This window comes from Culex pipiens, chromosome 3 (genome assembly GCF_016801865.2).
Source record: "Culex pipiens pallens isolate TS chromosome 3, TS_CPP_V2, whole genome shotgun sequence".
Classification (NCBI taxonomy): domain Eukaryota; kingdom Metazoa; phylum Arthropoda; class Insecta; order Diptera; family Culicidae; genus Culex; species Culex pipiens.
Window position 1 is genome coordinate 66,518,284 of NC_068939.1, and position 22,067 is coordinate 66,540,350.

At 35.6% G+C, this 22,067-nt stretch overlaps 1 protein-coding gene across 1 annotated transcript in view; it reads left to right on the forward strand.

The window, feature by feature from the left end:
• LOC120423513 (LIM/homeobox protein Awh-like) overlaps positions 1-22,067 on the forward strand; it is a 121,396-nt gene that overhangs the window by 34,249 nt on the left and 65,080 nt on the right. Inside the window, exon 2 of the mRNA XM_039587356.2 lies at positions 20,865-21,046. Coding sequence (XP_039443290.1) covers positions 20,865-21,046 — 182 coding nt within the window. The remainder of the gene's footprint in view (positions 1-20,864; positions 21,047-22,067) is intronic.

The window sequence follows — 22,067 nt, forward strand, 5'->3', positions numbered from 1 at the left end:
AAAGTAAACAAAAACGAAAGGGTTACTGAGCACTCACTGAGAAATAAAATCGAATAAGAGCGCATCTGTGATATCGGTGTAATGAATAATGAACGAGTTGTACGTTTTTCGGATCTCAAAGGAGCGGCCGTGGCTGACTGGTTATGGTGTTCGCTTTGTAAGCGAATGGTCCTGGGTTCGATTCCCGTCTGCTCCCAACGAGAAAGTATAGGAATTATAAATCTTGAAACTCTGCACATGAACGAAAAAATCAAAGTCGCTCGAGTCGGGGTTCGATCCCCCGTCCTTTGGATTGGTAAGCAAAAATGCTTACCACTAGGCCATCACGGCTTGGTGAGCTATGACTGGAATTAGGAATACTGTTACTATCAACTATATACGCGCTGGGTCCTTGTCCATTTGATAAGGGTTCGGAAGTTCTAAATAACGTTTGAACCCGATTGGTGCAAACGTTCTTCAGGGCGGGGCTTGTCGATAAAGCTGAAGTACCTCGCGCTCGGCTAGCCAGCGTAGAAATGGGTCACCGAACACTCAATTTGTAAGAAGTGACCGCGTGGTCCCGTTTGGTTGGTTGCACACACACACGCACACACACACAGTTGTAAGTTTTTCGGATCTCAATCTTACTAATGACAGATAAAATGTTAGATGCTGTAATTTTTCGGAGACGTCAATATTAGATTATTTTTTTCTGGCATAATCAAATATACATACTTAGTGCATTGTTGAAAGTGATGGTTTTGAACCATTTAAATTCTTTAAATATTTTTTATAGATTATTTTTGAGACGTACTTCAGTTGTTGAATTTACTGGATTTGTTCTCAGAACCAGATAAATTCAGCAACGTTTCGATGCCTCTGTGCGCTCTTATGCTCACTAGATAGGAAAACCAGAAAGCTTAGTACAAGAGAGCACAGAGGCATCGGTTTGTTGAAACAGCACTTAGCTTTTTCACTACATTGCGAGATATTGCATAAACTGGTGAAAAATTGCATGATGAGGTTAAATATATATCATGACATCATAGATCTAGGGTTTTTTCTCAAACATTATTTTCCCCAAAAGAGCACTCAGCTAGCAAAATCTAAACATAGAAATATGTACCCTCCTTGCAAAGGCTTATGATCTCAGTTGAAAGGTTCTCCAAATCTCTGAATATAACTCAAGTATAACCCATAAACTACATTAAAATGATTTAGAATTATTAAATTTTAATTGGCGGTGATGAAGTATTAAAAAAAGCATTTGTAAATTTAATAGGCAATCAACCATTCAAATTTGACTAAAATGAGGTCGCAGAACTCGAATTTAGTGTTAAAAGCAAGAAAATAAATAAATACGAAAAAAATTATACAAGATTCGATTATTCGAAGTTCTATACAAACCTTCGGATAATCGAAACTTCGGATAATCGATTTTGGACTGTAAATGAATTTGTTACATTAAAGTTCAATGATTTGCCTTATATATGTCAAAATAAAACAGTCAAATAACTTATTTGTTTCCAAATGAAGAAATCTTATAAACTAGCTTAAAGTTCAGGTTATCACTCTTCTTTGGTCGGGGTTTTTTTGATGCAAATTTTATCATTTTTGCCAAAAAATTATAGGAATTCAATGAAAAGTTATTTCTTTCAGATTTCAATCTATTTTCAGTTTACCATAATATTTATTTTTATTGAGATGTTTTTTTACAATAGACTTGGTTTTTTAATGGGATAAGAACAACAAGTTTAGTGGTTTCTTTTATATTGATAAAATTTCTTAGATTTCGAAAGTTTGATAAAATTTCAGATTTTTTTAGACATCCCCAGAACTCGCGCTGTGACTATTCTGCCAGCACCATTGCGTCTTTGCGGCCCATCGGAATGATAATCGCGTTCATATATATTTTTAAATAATATTCAAATCGATATGCGAAGACGATGACGACGATCACGGCAGCAGCGGGGTCCCAAACTGGTCCACACGACTGGAGCCATTCAATGTGCGAGATCCCGGTGAGAAGCTGAAAAACGTATTTTCATTTGTTTTTAATTCTGTTTCCGTTTCTCGATTTCTTATCTCTGGGTCACTCATTGGGGCTGCGGATGGAACCGTGTGAACTGGGTGATTTGGCCGCCGTGGGGAAATTGTGGCCGATTCGCAAAAAATGACGCCGTTTTGATGGTGTAATAGATTTTATGGGTGTTTTAGGAAGTTTTAAGCGTGAACCGTGATCGAGATTCGGCATAATTTTTCAATTTACATGCGTCACAATGTGGTTCAGCATAGTTGTGAACCAGCGCGGGGAAGGAAGCAAAACCGGAATAATTCCAATAATAACATTTTAATCGGATTACACGATGTTTTCTCCGTTCTGCGTTAAAACAGTTTGACATCATACTCAAATGGTTATGATGAAAGATAGAGCTAGAGACAGAGAGAACGCACCAAAGGGACTCAATAATGCCTTTGAAAGTGACAGAAGGAGATATGTTTAAAATTCTAGGGGCTGTCCAGGGAAATTGAACGAGAATAACACTGATAAATGAATAGAACAAACAGTTGTTCCAAAAAAGCTTTCGAATGTCGGCTTATCCGTCAGTGTGTTTGACCGGTAGCGGCTTCCTTCTGTCTTTCTGTTTAGTCGAGCAGCTGTCTGTGTGGAGTACCGCGCTGCTGAGCTGTCAAAAGAGTTTCACAAAGGCCCCGGAGGAGAATTCGACATAGGTGCGTGTTTTGTTGTCCAGGCGTCTCCGTCCTCTTGAGGAGCTCACATTCATTCAGAATTTTTGGCATATTTTAAGAAGCCAATGTGACACATGTAACAAAAGCTTGCATAGGGTTTGGGGTTTTTTTTCTCTACGGTTGGAGGACGGTATTTAATTCTGAGGATGTTCTTAGGCAAAACATAACAAGCGTATGTAAGTCATATATATTCTATTTCTTCAATTTATTGAAATAATGTTTTGTTTAATTCCTCATTTTTCACTTTCAAAAGTTTTTTTATTTTCAGTTTCAAAAAATATGCTGTTGTAATTAATATTTAATAACGTACTTCAAATGTTGAAAACGCATTTAAATAAAACATATTTTTTTATACACATGCTCTGCCCCTGATCGCATAAATGTCCCACATGCATTTTCATCGATTTTGAGTTATTGATGCAGTTTGGTTCAAAATCGTGTGCCCTTTCAGAAAAGCCTACAACATCCAGCATTTTGTTCTAGAAATCAAGAGGAAATCCAGTTTTTTCGCGAAAACTTAACACGTAGCCTTATGTGTGGGACAAACTTCAAATTCGTTTTTCTCAGCTTGCTGTTCTGCCCATGTTTGCATAAATGTCCCATATGCAAAAACAGTAAGCTGAGAAAAACGCATTTGAAGTTTGTCCCACACATGAGGCTACGTGTTAAGTTTTCGCGAAAAAACTGGATTTCCTCTTGATTTCTAGAACAAAGTGCTGGATGTTGTAGGCATTTCTGAAAGATCACACGATTTTGGAACAAATTGCATAATTAACTTAAAAGTGATAAAAATGTATATGAGACATTTATGCGATCAGGGGCAGTGTTTTTGCATATGGGACATTAATGCGAACATGGGCAAAGCTCATGCTTATTTTATCAATTATTTGAACATAATTTGGTCGTAACATTGGTCAAAACTGTGTTATTTGATGATTTTTTACATTAATTTTTTTGGAGGCAGCAGCCAATGCCAAAAAATTTGAAAATTAAATAAAATGAATGAGCTTAAATTGTGTAACATTTCATTAAAACTTTTCAAAGGCCTCCAAAGCACGGGAGAGCAAAGCAGAAATTTAAGGTTCTGAATTCCTTAAATACTGGCAAATATCGATTGTTTTGCTATTAACAGCTTGTTTGAGACCTTAAGAATGTCATTCAATAAAATTATTGTCCCAATTTGTGCGATTTTTATGCAAAAACGAGTTTCCGGATTTCGAAAGAGCCTTTCTCAGTGTCTGGGATTTGAAACTCAACAAATCATTTAAACTTTAAAATTCTGATAAAAAATTGTTTGAAAATACATTTTTGAATTAATTCTCTGAAAACTGACTGTTTATAGTACATCTTGATGATAATTTAGATTTTCATCCTATTACGAGATTTTTTTGCCAGCTATAACAAAAATAATAAGCTACTAATTGTCCGGATTACAATTCGTGTCAGTTGATTTTTGTAATTATAGAAATTAGAATCAATTATAAACTATTCAGAATACATATAATAATGCTTATTTATATAAGTTTAATCAAATAAAAACTTTCGAAGCTTTAAAAAAATAATTTTGGCATTACAGATCGGTTAAAGACGTAAAACCTAAAAATTCTTTTTTGTTTAGTTCATTAATATTTTTGTGATACTTTTTGTTTTAAAAATTCGATAATCAGGCTGTAAATTTTAAATTTTAAATTGAACATCATAATAAAGTTCCCTTGACCAACAGTTAATTAAATTCTATACAACCCAACCCCGCATCATCAGCCTAAAATTTCGCCATAACACATTTTTCATCCAACTTTTTTGTATTATCAAGCATTGGAAAGATTTATATCAAACAGTATTTCATTTTATCTTATAAAGGATTGGAATGATTTTTTTTTATTATTGTTATTTAAAAAGTTTGACTTTTAAAGAAAAAAGTTAAAAATAACAAACAGATTGCTGAAATATTTTGGTATTTGGTAAATTAATTTAATAATTGGTAAATAAATTTAATAATACTTAAAAAGAAAAATGTAAGAACCAAATCTTAAAATACTTGGTCCTTTTGAAATGTTAGTCTTGATTCCGAAATTTTCAAAATATTTTGTTCGAAATAATCAGAAAATTTCACAAATTTTTCAGTCGATATTTAAGGGGTTACATACATGTAAATCGGCAAAAATTTTAGAGGTTGGTTTGAGCACACGCTTAAACTTTTTTTAAATCTGATTTCTGGGCATTAAAATATACATTTTCATCTATCAATAAAATAAATTTGAACACATTTGGTTATATATTTGCCGAGATATAGCTATTTGAAGTTAGCAGTTTCAAAAAACGGGTGCCACGATATCTCAACACTGCTTTGACCAAATCGGTTCAAAATTTTGGTGAAGACTCATTAAACTGGTCCCAGGTGCATGTCGAAAGCCGATTTAAAAAAAGGTTATTTTAAAAAAAGGTAAAAATATTTTTGTGTTTTTCATATAAAAATTGGTCAGTTTTTGATTTTTGTATTTTTTTTAAATCAAATTTTCAAAATCACAATTTCAAGATTGGAATTCATCGTTGTAAAGGATTTAATAAATATTCGATGTTTGAGATTTTCTACATGTATGTAACCCCTTAAGGAATTTTCTGAAATTTTTGAGAAAGATATGCTTAGGAATGGTCATGAGAGCTATTTAGAAAAAATGCAAAATCAAACTTTAAGTGGCCATATCTCGAAATTAGTGCAAATTTCTGCTGAGTACTTTTCGAGTGCAAATTCGATTTTACATTAAAAATTTTGATTTAAATAATGTATTGAGCTAAATTTATATTTTTCCAAATAAACACATTTTTTTAAAGATCATACTTTTATGGCTAAAAAGTTGCGGGTTTTTGTCAACTAAATCAAATTAAAACAATAAAAAAAAATAAAAAATACGGATTTTAAGAATAAGATTTTTTTGTAAAAAATGTTAATTTTTATTTAAAAAAAAAACGTAAACAAAATTCCATGTATCTTTTCTTCAGAATAGTCTTCAACAATATCTTTGCCAACTCGATCAGGAGATCAGGAGACTTGTATGGCTGAACCAATGACACAATAAAGTTTGAGCCAAATAAAAAAAATACAAATAAATCCATTTCAGGAATTCGCGGAGAGTTGCTCTTGTTTTAAATGTTTTGTAATTTTTTTTTTTAAGTTTTTGGAATAGATTTTGAGGTTTATTGTTTTGATCTCTGATTTCTTCAAATTTTGTGCTCTAAATTTTAAATTTCGTTACTGATCTTTTTTTTATTCATCGGTTGCTAAATTGTCCTATTGATTCTCAAAACATGTCAGATGTTTGTTTTTGTTCTTCTATTTTTCACTCCACACCACACAAACACGTGGTCGATCGTGTTGTAAGCTTCAAACACTCAAGCTGCTCTGTTTTGAGTACATTCAATTCGAGTTGACCATTGGTACCTTCCTCAGCATCGTGGAGTAGGATGAGAGGATAATCCGGTCGGCCTTTGGAGATTGATTTTTCATCAATGTCAGCTTTACGATCGGCTAAGCCCGGAGACTCGCTTCAGCACAAATAGGACCGCTTGGTCTGGGTTATGCTAATAAAAAAGAATGTTTGCTTTCCTGACTAAGCTTGTATAGAACGATATTGAGAGGTAAATACTTAAGAACACAGGACAGGATTATAACGATTTTCAGAAATCGATTTGACACCTCTTCAAACCGAGAGATCTGCGCCAACTCGGTGGACCAAACAAAATTGACCGATTTTTTTGTCCGCCTCTTGAATGCTTCTCTAGGCCGGCCAATGAACTAATTCCCAGCGGAACCCGAAAAAAACGTATGATTTATTGAAGACCTCGATTTGTTTCCCTCCACCATCCCTCACCTGTGTAGTTCACAACCCCTTAAAAAACGAACGAGAAAACGATACCGTCTTCCCTCCTTATGGTGGCGGGATCAAAGTTTCACATTTTTCATAAATCCCATGCAAAGACAAAACGATTTAGAATATTTTAGTCATAAATTTTGAACCTGTTCACATGTTATTTTCGAATTCCTCCACTCGGAATAGCTGTTTCGGTTGGACCAAGCCGACCTTCCTTCCCTGCCGCTGGTTCTCCGTTCGGACCATGGGGCCCAGTTCAGAAATAAATTCAGGTCGTTTTTTATTGCGCTTTGTATCGGCATCCCTGGCGAACCGCTGCCACCTCAACCGACCATGATCCTCCTCACCCTTTGAGGCATTCTCTGGGAAAAATTAAACTCTCTGTAAAAAGTCTCAAAATTTCTAGGTCGGTTTGCTAAAAAAGTTAGCACTTTGCAGTGTTCCCAGATTGACAGAATATTCTGCATCTGAAAAAATGCTATAAAAATCCAGAATTCGATGACCTGCAGAGAACTTTTCCTTTCGGGAAAGGATTTATTTTCGTACACCGATCTTTCTCGGTTCACGCTCTCTTCCACTCTTTTTTTTTGGAAATGTTTTGTTTGCCTTTCGTCGATCGATCGACCTGCTCAGTGGTCCTAACCCGGGGTCCGCCGCTGGCCAGCTGGTCAGAAGTAGGGCCCTCGGCGGCGACGACGCGCTGCTGGAAATCCTTCAGTGGGTGACGATGTTTTTACGGATGTTTTAAATAAAAATTCGATACTGCTCCGCCCCTCACAGGGCCGGGTTCCCCGGGGATCACCGCTGCCTTTGTCTTCAAAGTTGCTTTGTAGAGTTTATGTGTTTTTTTGTTGTGTGTGTAGTGTACCTGCTGTTATTTATAACTTTATTTTCCCAACGAGATTTCGATAAGTGCTTAGTGGTTACAAAGTGGATTTTTATTTGGGTACCTGCCTCGGGCCCGGATTTTTGGGGAATTTCGGACGATTTCAAGCAATTTTGAGGCCTTTGCCTGGGACTGGTCAACGTTTTGTTTGAATAATGATTACCTACTAAACGATAGCCAAACATATGTGTATGTTTAGTAACCGCCCTCAGATTTGAAAATGTTTGGCTAAAGGTATGGGCGTGACAAGTTGAGATAGCTTTTTGTTAATATTTATTTGAAATCTAGATTTTAAGATCATCCTTTTATGATCGGAAATTTTCCTAGACAGGTTAAGTTGTTAGAGTTATATTGTCAAACAGTCATTTAAATTTGGAGTCAAAAAGAAAGTACAACGGCTCAATGCTTAGTTAGTTGTTTTATAATTACTTTACCCGCCTTTTATGGAATTTATATTTCGTATTTTTATGAATTGATTGACAAAAATTAATTAAAATTAAGTTGACCTCCTATTATCTTAAAAAATAAAATGAAAATTAGGTAAAACATTAATTTCAGGAGCATTTGATTTTTTAAATGTTTCAAGTGGTCAAAATATTCCAAACAACCACGAACCTTTTTTTTTTCTTCGTCAAATTGGTCAAATTCGTCAAAAGATTCGGTCGAATCTGTGATTTAATTAATTTTGATGAAATATTGCAACGATGAGCATTTTTTATGTATTAGAGCACTGTAGGCCTTAAAATTTATTGTAATATAGTTTTTTTAAAATTTCGTACAAAAATAAGTAGGGGAACCGCATCTAATTCCAGCGTGCCTCTAATGTTGCCATATCAGCACTTTGACGTTCAATTACAGCTCATTAAACGCGTTTTCAACTGAAATCGGGTGATAAATAGTTTAATAGGAAGTGAGCAAGCAAGTTTCTATAAACAGTTTTCCAAAATAAGTTGTTTAAATAGTGAAAATCAGCAAATTGGATGGAGTTAGGAGCGAGTGCTTAACCTGCCAAACATACGAGAATTTCCCCTATATGTCCCTAATTGTATTAATGCCAAAAAAAGTTTTAAGATTAATGTGTTTCTTAAAAAGCTTGAAAGCAAAAAACTCGATTGATTTTTGTTAAGAAACAGATTTTTAATATCTGTTTTGTGTTTTTTGTTTTTTTTTGTTTGGCATAAATACAATTTTAGATATTCACTTATTATCGTTACGAAATTAAATAAATGCATCAAATTTCATGGCCTGCTATGCTCAAATGCAATATATTGTAGAAAATTGACGGATAAGTAAAACAAATGCTAAGCAAAACAGGACTTTCCAACTTTAAAATGAGGTTTTGATTGAAATTAATGCAAAAAAACTCTCAGCAATCGAATAAAATTGTCAGTTTTCTCGTAAGTACTCGTCCAAAGGGTTAAAATGCATTTTAAAACAACAACTGCAAATTTTTATATCTGGCAACACTGTACGTAAATTTTGAGTACGCCATTGGATTCTACGTCAAAAATTCTTGAAATTTTCATACCGAAGAGTTGACTTTTTGTTAAGTTTTCTCTTAGGAATGCATTTCAAAAATGAGTTTTTTTAACTCAAAAAATGAGGGGGTGCAACGCAATGGCCCATGTACAAGTTTATTAGTATTAAAAGCATTTCTTTTTTAAACTAGACAATTTATGTTAAAGGTGTCACTTTTTTTCTAATAGCTCAACATTTTATTTAAAAAAAAAACTTGAAATATATAAGTCGATAAATAATCTGAATATGAAAACTATCTGAGGCCAAAATGAGTGATTCTTTAGTTAATAGAGGATTTTGATGATGGTTAAAATATGAATACTAATTAGTTTGGCTTCAATAACAATATATTAAAAATGACAAAAAGATATAAGTTAAGGAAAACACTCGATAAAAATGGTTTAATTTAATATTTATTTTTCATATCTACCGATGAATCCAATAAAAGTTTGGATCTCATAGCTACTTATTCATATAAAAAAATGTTTCAAATGTTCTTCGAATGAAAAGTTAATATATTGAATTGGGTCCTAAAATGAAGCTTAGATTGCTGATATTGTTGTTTACAGCGATAAAGCTTATTTTTCTGAGTACAATTACCCTTTGTACGACCACAAAGAGTTTAAAATGGATTTTTAAATCAATTTTGAAAAATTAACCTCGCGGTCCTTCTTGGCAGAAAAGGTCCTGCTTGACAGCTCGTTCCAAGGGGACTATAGTTGATCCATCGAAAAAATGTTGTCTTGTAATTTTTTTTTTTGCATTAAAATGTAGTTGTAGATACAAATGGACATAGGGCTTTAGTATCCAATTGTGAGGATCGTAAATTGTAAAAAAAATGTTTAATTCTTAATCCAGCTGAATAAAATAGCTATTTATTAAATTTTGATAGTTAACTTAGTTGTTTTTATGGGTCAAATGTCTGTACTCTCTGTTTAAAAATGTATTAAATTCATTGAACATTGTTTCCATGCTCAGTTATTCTCAAACACTCTGTACATCTTTCCATACAATTTAAATACCAACAATTGACCACCACAAAACATCTCCAGACGCGTGACGCTACCGAATCCTACGCAGCAGTGATCGATCGCCACCGCAATCAGCTAATTCGGGTCGAAATCGATCAATGCTGTCGCGCCAACCGCCACCAGACGACCAGACCAGACAAGATCGAACGCAAATCCCAGAAGCTGCTTCCGGTCTTACCGGTGGTGCTACCGCTGCGACATGCGATGCTGCTGCTGCCCAATCGACTTGACAATGTTCGATGACGACGTTCGACGCACACCGAGAGACAGTCTGCCCAATCTGCGACATTCATCCAGCTGAAGAGTGACTCTGATCCGCGGACACTCAAAAAAATTAATTTTTTTTTGTTTATTTGAAAAAATCCAAGTTTTTATATTTTTTTGTTTGAAAAATGCTTTCCATCTAATAATGAAAATAAATTGTAACAAAACAAAGTTTTTATTGTGTACAGTCACGCCAGTAATTCTCACTCACTTCAATTTGATGTAAATACCCGTAGAGTCCGTCGAAGCTTACGCTCGCGCGCGCTGTGCACATCCCACGCAGCATCTGTCAAGTCGCGCGCGCACAGCATCGAACTGCTTATCTTCTTTGCGCCGCGACCTTCCCTTCCCAGAGACCATGTTCCAAAAAGTGCGCGCGAACAACCTTACGCGACTGCGCAAAGTCTTGGCGGCGGCGGCTCCTTAAAGTGTCAAGATCGAAATCCCGTATTTATCTTTTCTTACGGCTTGTTTTCTCAGCTCGGCTTTTCATTTTCGAAAATTTCATTGTACGCGAGAGACGCAAGACCATCCCACTTGTTGAACCATGTGCCACACGGATTGGATTGGCAGCCACAGAATCAAGCGGCCTCGGAACGCACACCTTGGACAATGTCTGGCAGAAGTTGGTCCAGTTGGAATTGGGATGGTAGTTTTGCACTTGAACAAACTCAGTGTAATTTAAAGGAAAACAATCATTAAGATTAAGGAATTATTCCTGTATCCATCTTTTTCAACAAGTTTACCTTTATAAAAAATATTTAAAAAAACCTTTGCGTGCACATTTTAAATCAAGTTTTCAATTACATGGCTACGATTGATTCCCAAAAATGTGAGAGGTAGAAGTGGAGTTTATATTTTGAAGTTATACGTTTATATTCGATATATCACAAATTTAACTAATTTGCATGTTTATGAAAAAAAACTAATCTTAAACGATTTTATTTTATCCTTCATCTCAAATCAATTTGTTTGGCCAATCTTTTCATTTTTTCTTTATTTTTTCCTGGTTTTCAAAAAAATGTGCTGGTTATGTATTTTTCTGTGAAAGGAGAATTTTTAAATAATTTGTGTCAATTATTGAATTCTTCCAAACATAAAAATATCTCCAAAATTGTTTAATTTGCTTGGAAAAGAAAATTTGTGAAGGTCAATTTCTGTTACTTTTCGCATTCTTCAATACATGAACAGTTTTTAAAATGTTTTTTTGGTATGAGAATAAGCTGCTATGAATGTCTATTTCATTGTATTGAAAGAACATGCTTTGGACATAGCATTTTTGAATTCTTTTCAAAACTTTAAATAAAATTTTTACAAATCACAGTCTGTAAAAATGCATGGAAAAAAGTATGTAGTCCAGCAAAATTTCTAGTCGACGAAACATAAATGTTTGAGTTTTTTTTTTCTTGGCGGTTATTTTTAATTGAGTAAATTAAAGATATTTCAGCAATGAATTTTATAGCAACGGTCTATCAATGCGTTTAATTGTGTTACTTGTAACCTAAGATCTATTTAATTTTTCTTTTAGATTATTTTAATATATTTTCTGAAACATAAAAAATATCTATATTTAGTTAAACTGTTTTTGAATGGAATTTCTCTTAGATTTGTTTATTTTTGTTTTCAAAATTTAGTAAAACAAACGAAAAAAATTAAAAAGATTTCTCATTGAAGAAAATTGCATTTTACAAACCGATGCACAATGTACTTTTATAATAGCATTGGACAGTACTTAGTTGGATAATTCATTTTTTTGTTTTACTGCTGAAACCGACTTAGAAAGCTCAGGAAAAAAGATATTTACTTTTTATAGCAATAAAATAATAAATATTTATGAAGCATTTCGATCATCTTTTCATTTAAAATCATTAAAATAGTACGCTTTCCTTCATTGGCCTAAGCCAGAGCAAGAGAAAGAATTAAAACTAGCTATTTCCGAAGGCCAGCGCACTATTTTAAAAATTGACATTTATTTCAGCAAAAAAAAAAAATATAGCTCTTTAAATTTCCTTTCCAAAATTGACCAAAACATAGGTTTTGTTGATATTGAAAGTTATCATGTTAGCCAGCCAAAAATCACCATTTTGAGAAAATGTTTTAGTTTAGTGTCGCTAAAAGAGCAAGGGTACGAAAACAACAAGATTCCTGATCACTATCCATGTGTGTATAGTGGTGTCCACTTTCTGCGAGATTTCCTTCAATAAAGAAAGAAATTCATGAAATAATTGCAATAAGGATGCATCAAAAAAAAAACTTTTTTTTAAATAAAATAAAATGTTCAGAGTTAACAGCAAAACAACTAAACAGAAAAAAACAAAAAGATTCCATTCACAATGCTTCAATTGAGGTATCAATATTTTTTTTGTAATTATCTCTGTGAAATTTGATTTTCAATATTAGCCCCCCTGCCTTATTTCTAGGAGAGCAAAGAGTACCGTGCCTCCCAGAGTCGGCGCCCCTGATCATCATATTGCATAGCTTCACGGAAACCATTATATCAAATATCAAATTTCACTAGGACTCGAAAAAATCCATAAAAATATTTCATAATATGTTGTTTGAGTCTTAGTCTTTAATTTTTGTAGAATTCTACCTTCAAAATAAAGTGGTAGTCGATTTTTTACTACATAGAATTTAGTAAGTTTACGAACAAAAGCTGATAAAAATACAATTGATGCTCCAGATGGCGATTTCTGATTTTTCAATAAACTTCGATGGAATCTTAGTCCCTGCAAACAGCTTATTTAAATTACTTAATTTAATATCCTGATTATTTCCTAAATTAAATGCAGACAAATGCATTTTATTCCTTTCAGTATTTTTTTTGAAGTTTAAAAAATGGTTTTTGCCTCTTGATTTTTTGGGCGGATTTTGAACTAATGTTCTTATAAAATCTATTTATAACAGCCTTTTTTGACACAATTTAAAATTAGTAAGTTAACATAAAGTTTAAATAAGTAAATAAAATTTGACATTTGAAGGTCGGAGATTTTTTTTCTGATTTCGTGTGAGTTGGCAGAGAATGACCCCCTTTATTTACATTCTATGATTTAAAATATAGTGTCTGAAGTAAGTCATGATTTCAAAACAGGAGCAAATATTTTTATTGGCTGTAGTAAGATTTTCAAATAACTCAAATAATGTTCATTTTCTAATGAAGATAGCTCCAAAATATGTCATCAAATTTAATTAATTAATATATTTTCAAGATAAATTGAACTGTTTTATCAAACTAACAAGTTCAACAATAAGAATAATTTTACAGTTAATTTTAAAAAATTGCTTCTGGACTCCTCATGTTCTATTTCCAAACGGACCAGGCCTTTCCCGAACATCCCATAAGTCCGCAAAGCACAGTACGGAGGAGAGGACTCTTTATCCTCCTGGCCCGAGACCCAGGTCGCACTTGCCCTGGCTTGGCCCCCAGTGCGGTGTGTGGTTGGTGTGCGCAGAAGCGAAAAAGGATAATCCCCTTCCGAGACCGGAGACCGGATTAAGATTAATGTCTGCCTGACTTTCGGGATTAACGTAAGTATAAGCTTTACGCGATAATCACTTATTATTGTTATTATTATTGTCGCTTTGCGACGAAACTGTTTGCTGGCGGAGTTTGGAGTGTGGCAAGGTTGAAAGTATTATTGTTGTTTACGCCGACCTTGTTTGGGTTGCCTGGAATTTCTGAGGTGTTTTTTTTTTTGGAGCAAAAGTTCAATGTGATCGACATAAGTTTGGAATAATATTTGCCTGTACGGAAATGATAAAAATTATTTTGGATTCTTACTAAAAAAAACTACATGGATATTTCTATATTTTTTATATTTCAGGTTAAATTTAATTATTAGTTCTTTTTACACTTGTCAAATATATTTTTAAATATTGTATTTTTTGGTTATGCTATTTTTCAAGTAGTTCGACTCCCTCCTCAAATCACAAAACATATGTTTTCCCACCTAATTATTATCTCCAGTTGACGGTTGTCAAGGGACTGTTCTGCGGCGCTTGACTTTGTCCATAACCGTCACACAAACGCACGCGTTCCCTCTTGAGACCGTAATGGAGTGGAACAAAACGGCCGTTTTGCGTTTGCAGTCACCATACAGTACCAACGACAACAGAAAAACTAACTTAATCCACCTATGTGGTTGATGCCTTCCTCACTTTTTACCAAAAATGGGTAATATGAGTGGTTTGGACACACATTTCAGCATTTTTTTAGATCCAGAAAAACAGGAACACAGATATAACTTATGTGGTAATAACTCGAGACAGGGTTGCCAGATCTTCAATGTTTTGGACTCTTTGGAAAGCCCTTTCAATTGCCTAACCAACGATGGGTCGGATGATGGATCCGGACATCGTTAACATACATTTAAGTGAGATCCGGCTTCAAAAAAGTACATAAATATCACTTATGGGGCAATAACTCGAGACAGGGTTGCCAGATCTTCAGTGTTTTGGACTCTTTGGAAAGGCCTTTCAATAACCTAACCAACGATGGGTCGGATGATGGATCCGGACATAGTTTACATACATTTAAGTGAGATCCGGCTTCCAAAAAGTACATAAATATTACTTAAGTGGCCATATCTCAAGACAGGGTTGCCAGATCTTCAATGTTTTGGACTCGTTGGAAAGGCCTTTCAATAACCTAACCAACGATGGGTCGGATGATGGATCCGGACATCGTTTACATACATTTAAGTGAGATCCGGCTTCAAAAAAGTACATAAATATCACTTATGGGGTAATAACTCGAGACAGGGTTGCCAGATCTTCAGTGTTTTGGACTCTTAAGAAAGGCCTTTCAATTACCTAACCAATGATGGGTCGGATGATGGATCCGGACATCGTTTACATACATTTAAGTGAGATCCGGCTTCAAAAAAGTACATAAATATCACTTATGTGGTAATAACTCGAGACAGGGTTGCCAGATCATCAATGTTTTGGACTCATTGGAAAACCCTTTCAATTACCTAACCAACGAATGGACGGATGATGGATCCGGACATCGTTTACATACATTTAAGTGAGATCCGGCTTCAAAAAAGTACATAAATATCACTTATGGGGTAATAACTCGAGACAGGGTTGCCAGATCTTCAGTGTTTTGGACTCTTAAGAAAGGCCTTTCAATTACCTAACCAATGATGGGTCGGATGATGGATCCGGACATCGTTTACATACATTTAAGTGAGATCCGGCTTCAAAAAAGTACATAAATATCACTTATGGGGTAATAACTCGAGACAGGGTTGCCAGATCTTCAGTGTTTTGGACTCTTTGGAAAGGCCTTTCAATTACCTAGCCAATGATGGGTCGGATGATGGATCCGGACATCGTTTACATACATTTAAGTGAGATCCGGCTTCAAAAAAGTACATAAATATCACTTATGGGGTAATAACTCGAGACAAGGTTGCCAGATCTTCAGTGTTTTGGACTCTTTGGAAAGGCCTTTAAATTACCTAACCAATGATGGGTCGGATGATGGATCCGGACATCGTTTACATACGTTTAAGTGAGATCCGGCTTCAAAAAAGTACATAAATATCACTTATGGGGTAATAACTCGAGACAGGGTTGCCAGATCTTCAGTGTTTTGGACTCTTAAGAAAGGCCTTTCAATTACCTAACCAATGATGGGTCGGATGATGGATCCGGACATCGTTTACATACATTTAAGTGAGATCCGGCTTCAAAAAAGTACATAAATATCACTTATGGGGTAATAACTCGAGACAGGGTTGCCAGATCTTCAGTGTTTTGGACTCTTTGGAAAGGCCTTTCAATTACCTAGCCAATGATGGGTCGGATGATGGATCCGGACATCGTTTACATACATTTAAGTGAGATCCGGCTTCAAAAAAGTACATAAATATAACTTATGTGGTAATAACTCGAGACAGGGTTGCCAGATCTTCAGTGTTTTGGACTCTTTGGAAAGGCCTTTCAATTACCTAACCAATGATGGGTCGGATGATGGATCCGGACATCGTTAACATACATTTAAGTGAGATCCGGCTTCAAAAAAGTACATAAATATCACTTATGGGGTAATAACTCGAGACAGGGTTGCCAGATCTTCAGTGTTTTGGACTCTTTGGAAAGGCCTTTAAATTACCTAACCAACGATGGGTCGGATGATGGATCCGGACATCGTTTACATACATTTAAGTGAGATCCGGCTTCAAAAAAGTACATAAATATAACTTATGCGGTAATAACTCGAGACAGGGTTGCCAGATCTTCAGTGTTTTGGACTCTTTGGAAAGGCCTTTCAATTGCCTAACCAATGATGGGTCGGATGATGGATCCGGACATCGTTTACATACATTTAAGTGAGATCCGGCTTCAAAAAAGTACATAAATATCACTTATGGGATAATAACTCGAGACAGGGTTGCCAGATCTTCAGTGTTTTGGACTCTTTGGAAAGGCCTTTCAATTACCTAACCAATGATGGGTCGGATGATGGATCCGGACATCGTTTACATACATTTAAGTGAGATCCGGCTTCAAAAAAGTACATAAATATAACTTATGTGGTAATAACTCGAGACAGGGTTGCCAGATCTTCAATGTTTTGGACTCATTGGAAAGGCCTTTCAATTACCTAACCAACGATGGGTCGGATGATGGATCCGGACATCGTTTACATGCATATAATTGAGATCCGGATATTTGTGAAAACGCATTTTTATACATAACTTTTGAACTACTTATCGAAACTTCAAACAATTCAATAGCGATGTATGGGACCCTAAACCAAGTCGAATGCAACTGGTTCGATCAAAATCGGTTCAGCCAGTGCTGAGAAAACTCAGTGAGAATTTTGGTCACATACATACATACACACACATACACACACACATACACACACACATACACACACACATACACACACACAGACATTTGTTCAGTTTTCGATTCTGAGTCGATATGTATGCATGAAGGTGGGTCTAGGAGCTTTTAATCAAAAGTTCATTTTCAGAGCAGGATTATAGCCTTACCTCAGTGAGGAAGGCAAAAAGCCATCATCTATCTTCTCTCGAGAGATCCTGACAGGACAGAGAGAGAGGTTCGCACCCTGAACGCGCGACGACCCTTCGAGCTCTTTTGGTAAATCAGTGTGAAGCTGGGCGCGGTTGGCACTTAATATCAAGATAATAAATAATAAATTTGTTCTGAATGACACATCCGCAAACCCTCGGTTTTTGTATGAACCGGTGTGGTGGTGGTGTTGTAAAACAACACAAAAAGCCATGATATGGTTACGGGGTTGTCTGTCTAAATCGGAGGGGAGTGAGCATAAAGCATAACTGCTGGCAAATTCCGGTGAATTTTTGGCCAAATCATTCCGGCAGCTGGTGAAGAGTTGTGTCGGAAGTTAGGGATGTTCAGACCAATAATCTTTCAGTTAATATGAAAAAAGTAGAAAAAACACAATTGACCGATTCTTTCGTGACGGGACAACGTTTGTACGCATATGTTTTCAGTTTTTTGCTGATAACTTTAAAATCTGTGGGAAATGGTACCAATATTTATACAAATTTGGAAAGTACATTAAATTTCCTATAAGATTCACTCCAGCAGACATTTAAAAACAAAAAGTTTGAGTCAAGTGAGATACATATGTAGCGTGACGGGACAACATCGTACAATTGGATCATTTTGATTTTTATACACAAAAGTGAAGAACTCTGCTCTCCTAGTAAGTTTTTGGAAAAACCCTTTTCTACAGTTGTTTCTAAAATGAAAAACGAAGATTTTGCTTCCTAGATCACCTTATTTCGTCAAATTTTGTGGATTTGACAGGTACTTCGTTTCGTGACGGGACAACGCAGACATTTTGCAAAAGAGGGTTTTGCTCGCGTTGTCCCGTCACGAAATGAAGCAATTGTGAAAATCTCTACTGACTAGTCAACTTTGACTAATTTGGGGTCGCTGAGCTCAAATATGACTCCTAGAATACTCCAAAGTATTCAGGGAATGTGCAATCCAAAATGGCGGCCAATATGGCGGTGCTATAATATTCGATATTTTATAAAGAAATGTAATCGGCAATGAACAGGTCAAATTTAACAAAGGGTTGCTGAACTCAAATATGAGCTTTAGAATATTTCAAAATACTAAAAATGTGCAATCCAAGATGGCGGCCAATATGGCGAAGCTAGAAAATTTGTTTTTTTTTTAGATGTAGGCAATCAACGGGTCAAATTCAACTAATTTGGGGTCGCTGAACTTGAATATGTGCCATAGAATACTCCAAAGTACTCAGGGAATGTGCAATCCAACATGGCGGCCAATATGGCGAAGCTGAAAATTTTGATTTTTTTTCAGATGTGTAACAGGCAATCAACGGATCAAATTTATCTAATTTGGGATCGCTGAACTTGAATATGAGCCATATAATACTACAAAGTACTAAGGTAATGTGCAATCCAAGATGGCGGCCAATATGGCGAAGCCAGAAAATTTGATTTTTTTTTCAGGGTTGTAACAGGCAATCAACGGGTCAAATTTAACTAACTTGGAGTCGCTGAACTCGAATATGAGCCATATTATACTCCAAAGTACTCAGGGAGTGTGCAATCCAAGATGGCGGCCAATATGGCGAAGCTAGAAAATTGAAATGCATTCTCTGAGTACTTATTTATTTATTTGTCACCGTATTCGGCATTATGCCGCACAGACTGTTCTAAGGACTTTAGAATATTCTAAGGGTTATATTCGAGTTCAGCATCCCCAAATTAATTAAATTTGACCTGTTGACTGCCTGTTACATTTCTGTATAAAAAAATCCAATATTTTAGGTTCGCCATCTTGGCCACCATCTTGGATAGCACATTCTCTGAGTACTTTGGAGTATTATATGGCTCATATTCGAGTTCAGCGACCCCAAATTAGTTAAATTTGACTAGTTGATTGAACTTAAAAATCCTTTTATGGTGGTTTCTTCCATTCTGCCGCCATATTAGACGCCATCTTGAATATCTCGCTTCCCTTTGAGACTCAGGAAAATCAACAGGCAAATTTGGATTCTGGAGGGTCGATTTAGTCTAGATCGATCAAAAACTGGCCTGTTACACGATTTGCTTCTAGACACGAGAAATGAGCACCTTTTTTGAATTCGTGCCTTGACCAAAAAATTAGCGTGACGGGACAACGCAAACTTGCGTCAGTCGTAACTCTGGTTCCTTTTGACCAATTTTCGATTTCTAATAAGCATTTTAAAGGGTTTTTTGAGTACGAAGAGAATCCAGAATATGATGCAAAACCGATTTCACGAACTATTGCAAATTAAACTATTGTCATTTTTCGTGACGGGACAACGCTTCCATATACCCCCTTTTCAAATGTCCTGTATAATTTTATACCTACAGAATCAGCTTTTGTCAATAAGAGGGCTTATAAAAGGGTCATTTCACTATAAAATACCGTTTAGATTGATTAAATATCTGCAGTCCTTCCATTAATTTGAGCTATTATTTAAAAAAGTTGGGAAAATTAAAAAATTCCAGCGTTTATACATTTTACAACATCTGCTCACAGATATATTTAGAATAGGAACTTTGGTGTGGAAATATGTTTTTTGTTTGGTTCAAATTGTTGGAAAACATGGAAAATTATCAGAACCATCCAAAGTTTAACTTGAAAAAATGACTACTTGGTAAACAAGTGCTAAGAATCGGTCATTATGTCATTGGTCGCAACACTTCCTTAGAGCGTATAAACAAAACTTGCCTTGGGATACCATACCGTGGAGTTTTTCCCTTATCCCCTTAAAAAAAGTGGAGCATCAACGCTTCCCGTCTTCCAAATCCATTGTTTTTGGTGTACAGCTAAAGTTATCAAGATTGAACTCCCGATCTACCGCTTACAAGGCGCTACCATTGCGCTACTTGGCTCGGACTAACATAATATCAGGGTGTCACTTTTTGCAAAATTTTGCCAGAAAACTAATAAAATAGTAAATATCTTAAAAGATCTAGCCTTGAAAAGTCAACTGAATCAAATAAAAGCAATTTTCAAGAACATTACTGCACAAAAAGGAGTCATCTTCTTTTCATCCAATCCAAAATGTGTAACCAGACCCTTCTTGAAATCCTCACACATTAACCGTCAATTTTAAACCAGAGGGTGCCTTTGTTACATAAGTGACAGTTTATTGTTTTTGGCCAGATTCGCCCTTTCAATTCATAGAGGGGTGCTGCGAACATCCAGGACGTCCCAACGAGTCCACCAACCGCTGCGGCGTGATGATGCGGAAGATTAAAGTTATGATCGTGTCGTCGTTATGTTCTACCAGTCCGGGTCGGAACGATTTATCACGTTGGAAAATGTGCGATTTCCCGCGTTCGATGTCAAGGGGAAGCCATTTGTCCCAAACCGGGAACCATTATGGAACCCGGAATAAAGTTCTGAAATGAGGGTCACACAGCGGATCTTGTGGTGTGAACTAGACTTCTTTCGTGGGAAATTTGCAGCAATCTTGTTTTTTTTTGCATTTGAAAATGGCTAATTTTGTTCTAACTTTCTCACAATTCCAATTTCTTTTTCCAGACTGAGCTGAGGACGTGCGTGGCCTGCGGGGAACCGATCGCCGATAAGTACCTCTTTGACGTTGATGGATGCTCGTGGCACGGTTCCTGTCTGCGGTGTTCCGTCTGTCTGACCTTGCTGGAGCGCCAGCCGTCCTGTTACTTTCGCGACCGGCAGGTCTACTGCCGGACGGACTATGCAAAGTGAGTATGCCGTTTCTCGGCACATTTCTATCAGCAGCACTTTGATCATGAATTACAGTGTTCATAAATTGTTTTTGACTTATCCAAATTAGTGGAAAACTGCAAAAGTGATGAAAATAGCTCGGCAGGCTTTGTGTGACGCAAAAGGGTATAGAGCAATTCCAGCTCAAATCAGGAATTTTTCTGGTACTTTTGTACCCGACCCTCTCCGATTTCAATGAAACTTTGTAGACATGTTATCCTAGGCCTATATAAGCCATTTTTGTGTATATGGAGCCAATTGTACTTGAAAATTACATTTGAGAAGGGCGTAAGTTATTTAGATATTTTTATATTCTGTAATTTAAATATTGCTGTATCTCGAAGGCGTTGCATCGTATCAAAAAGTGGTCAAAGACAAACTTGTAGGAAATTGAACGGGCTTTCTGAAAAAAATACACTGAAAGAAAAATACACGCCACTTCTATGGGATTTTTCAATTTTTATGTTTAAAAGTTAAATTTTAAGGTGAAGTCACGATTTTTTTCGTTCAAAATTTTTGAGGAAATAGCCTAAAATGTTACAAAAAGACTCACGAAAAATGCAGGATGGTATGTCTCTCCTAAAAAATACAAAAATCATTTACTGAAACTGTTTTTTTGAAAAGTGGTCTAAACGTCAAAATTTTCAAAAACCGATAGTGGGAATCGATTCCCCAGACAATTTTACATAAAAGTCTCCATATTGACCATTGCCCTATGTCCAATCCTTGTGAAGATACAGCGGTTTTAAAAATAAAAATGTTGAAAAAATAGGTTTTTTAGTGGTTTTTGGCAATTTCTATATGACAGACTTGATTTTTCAGTCTCGTAAATATTTTTACCGGAAAGCTCGTCCAATTTCCCATAAGTTTGCCTTTGACAGCTTTTCAATTTGACTCGTTTTAATATTTACGTAAGATGACTTACTATCCAGATTTCTACAAGGCAAACTTATGGGAAATTGGACGAGCTTTCCGGTAAAAATATTTTTGAGACTGAAA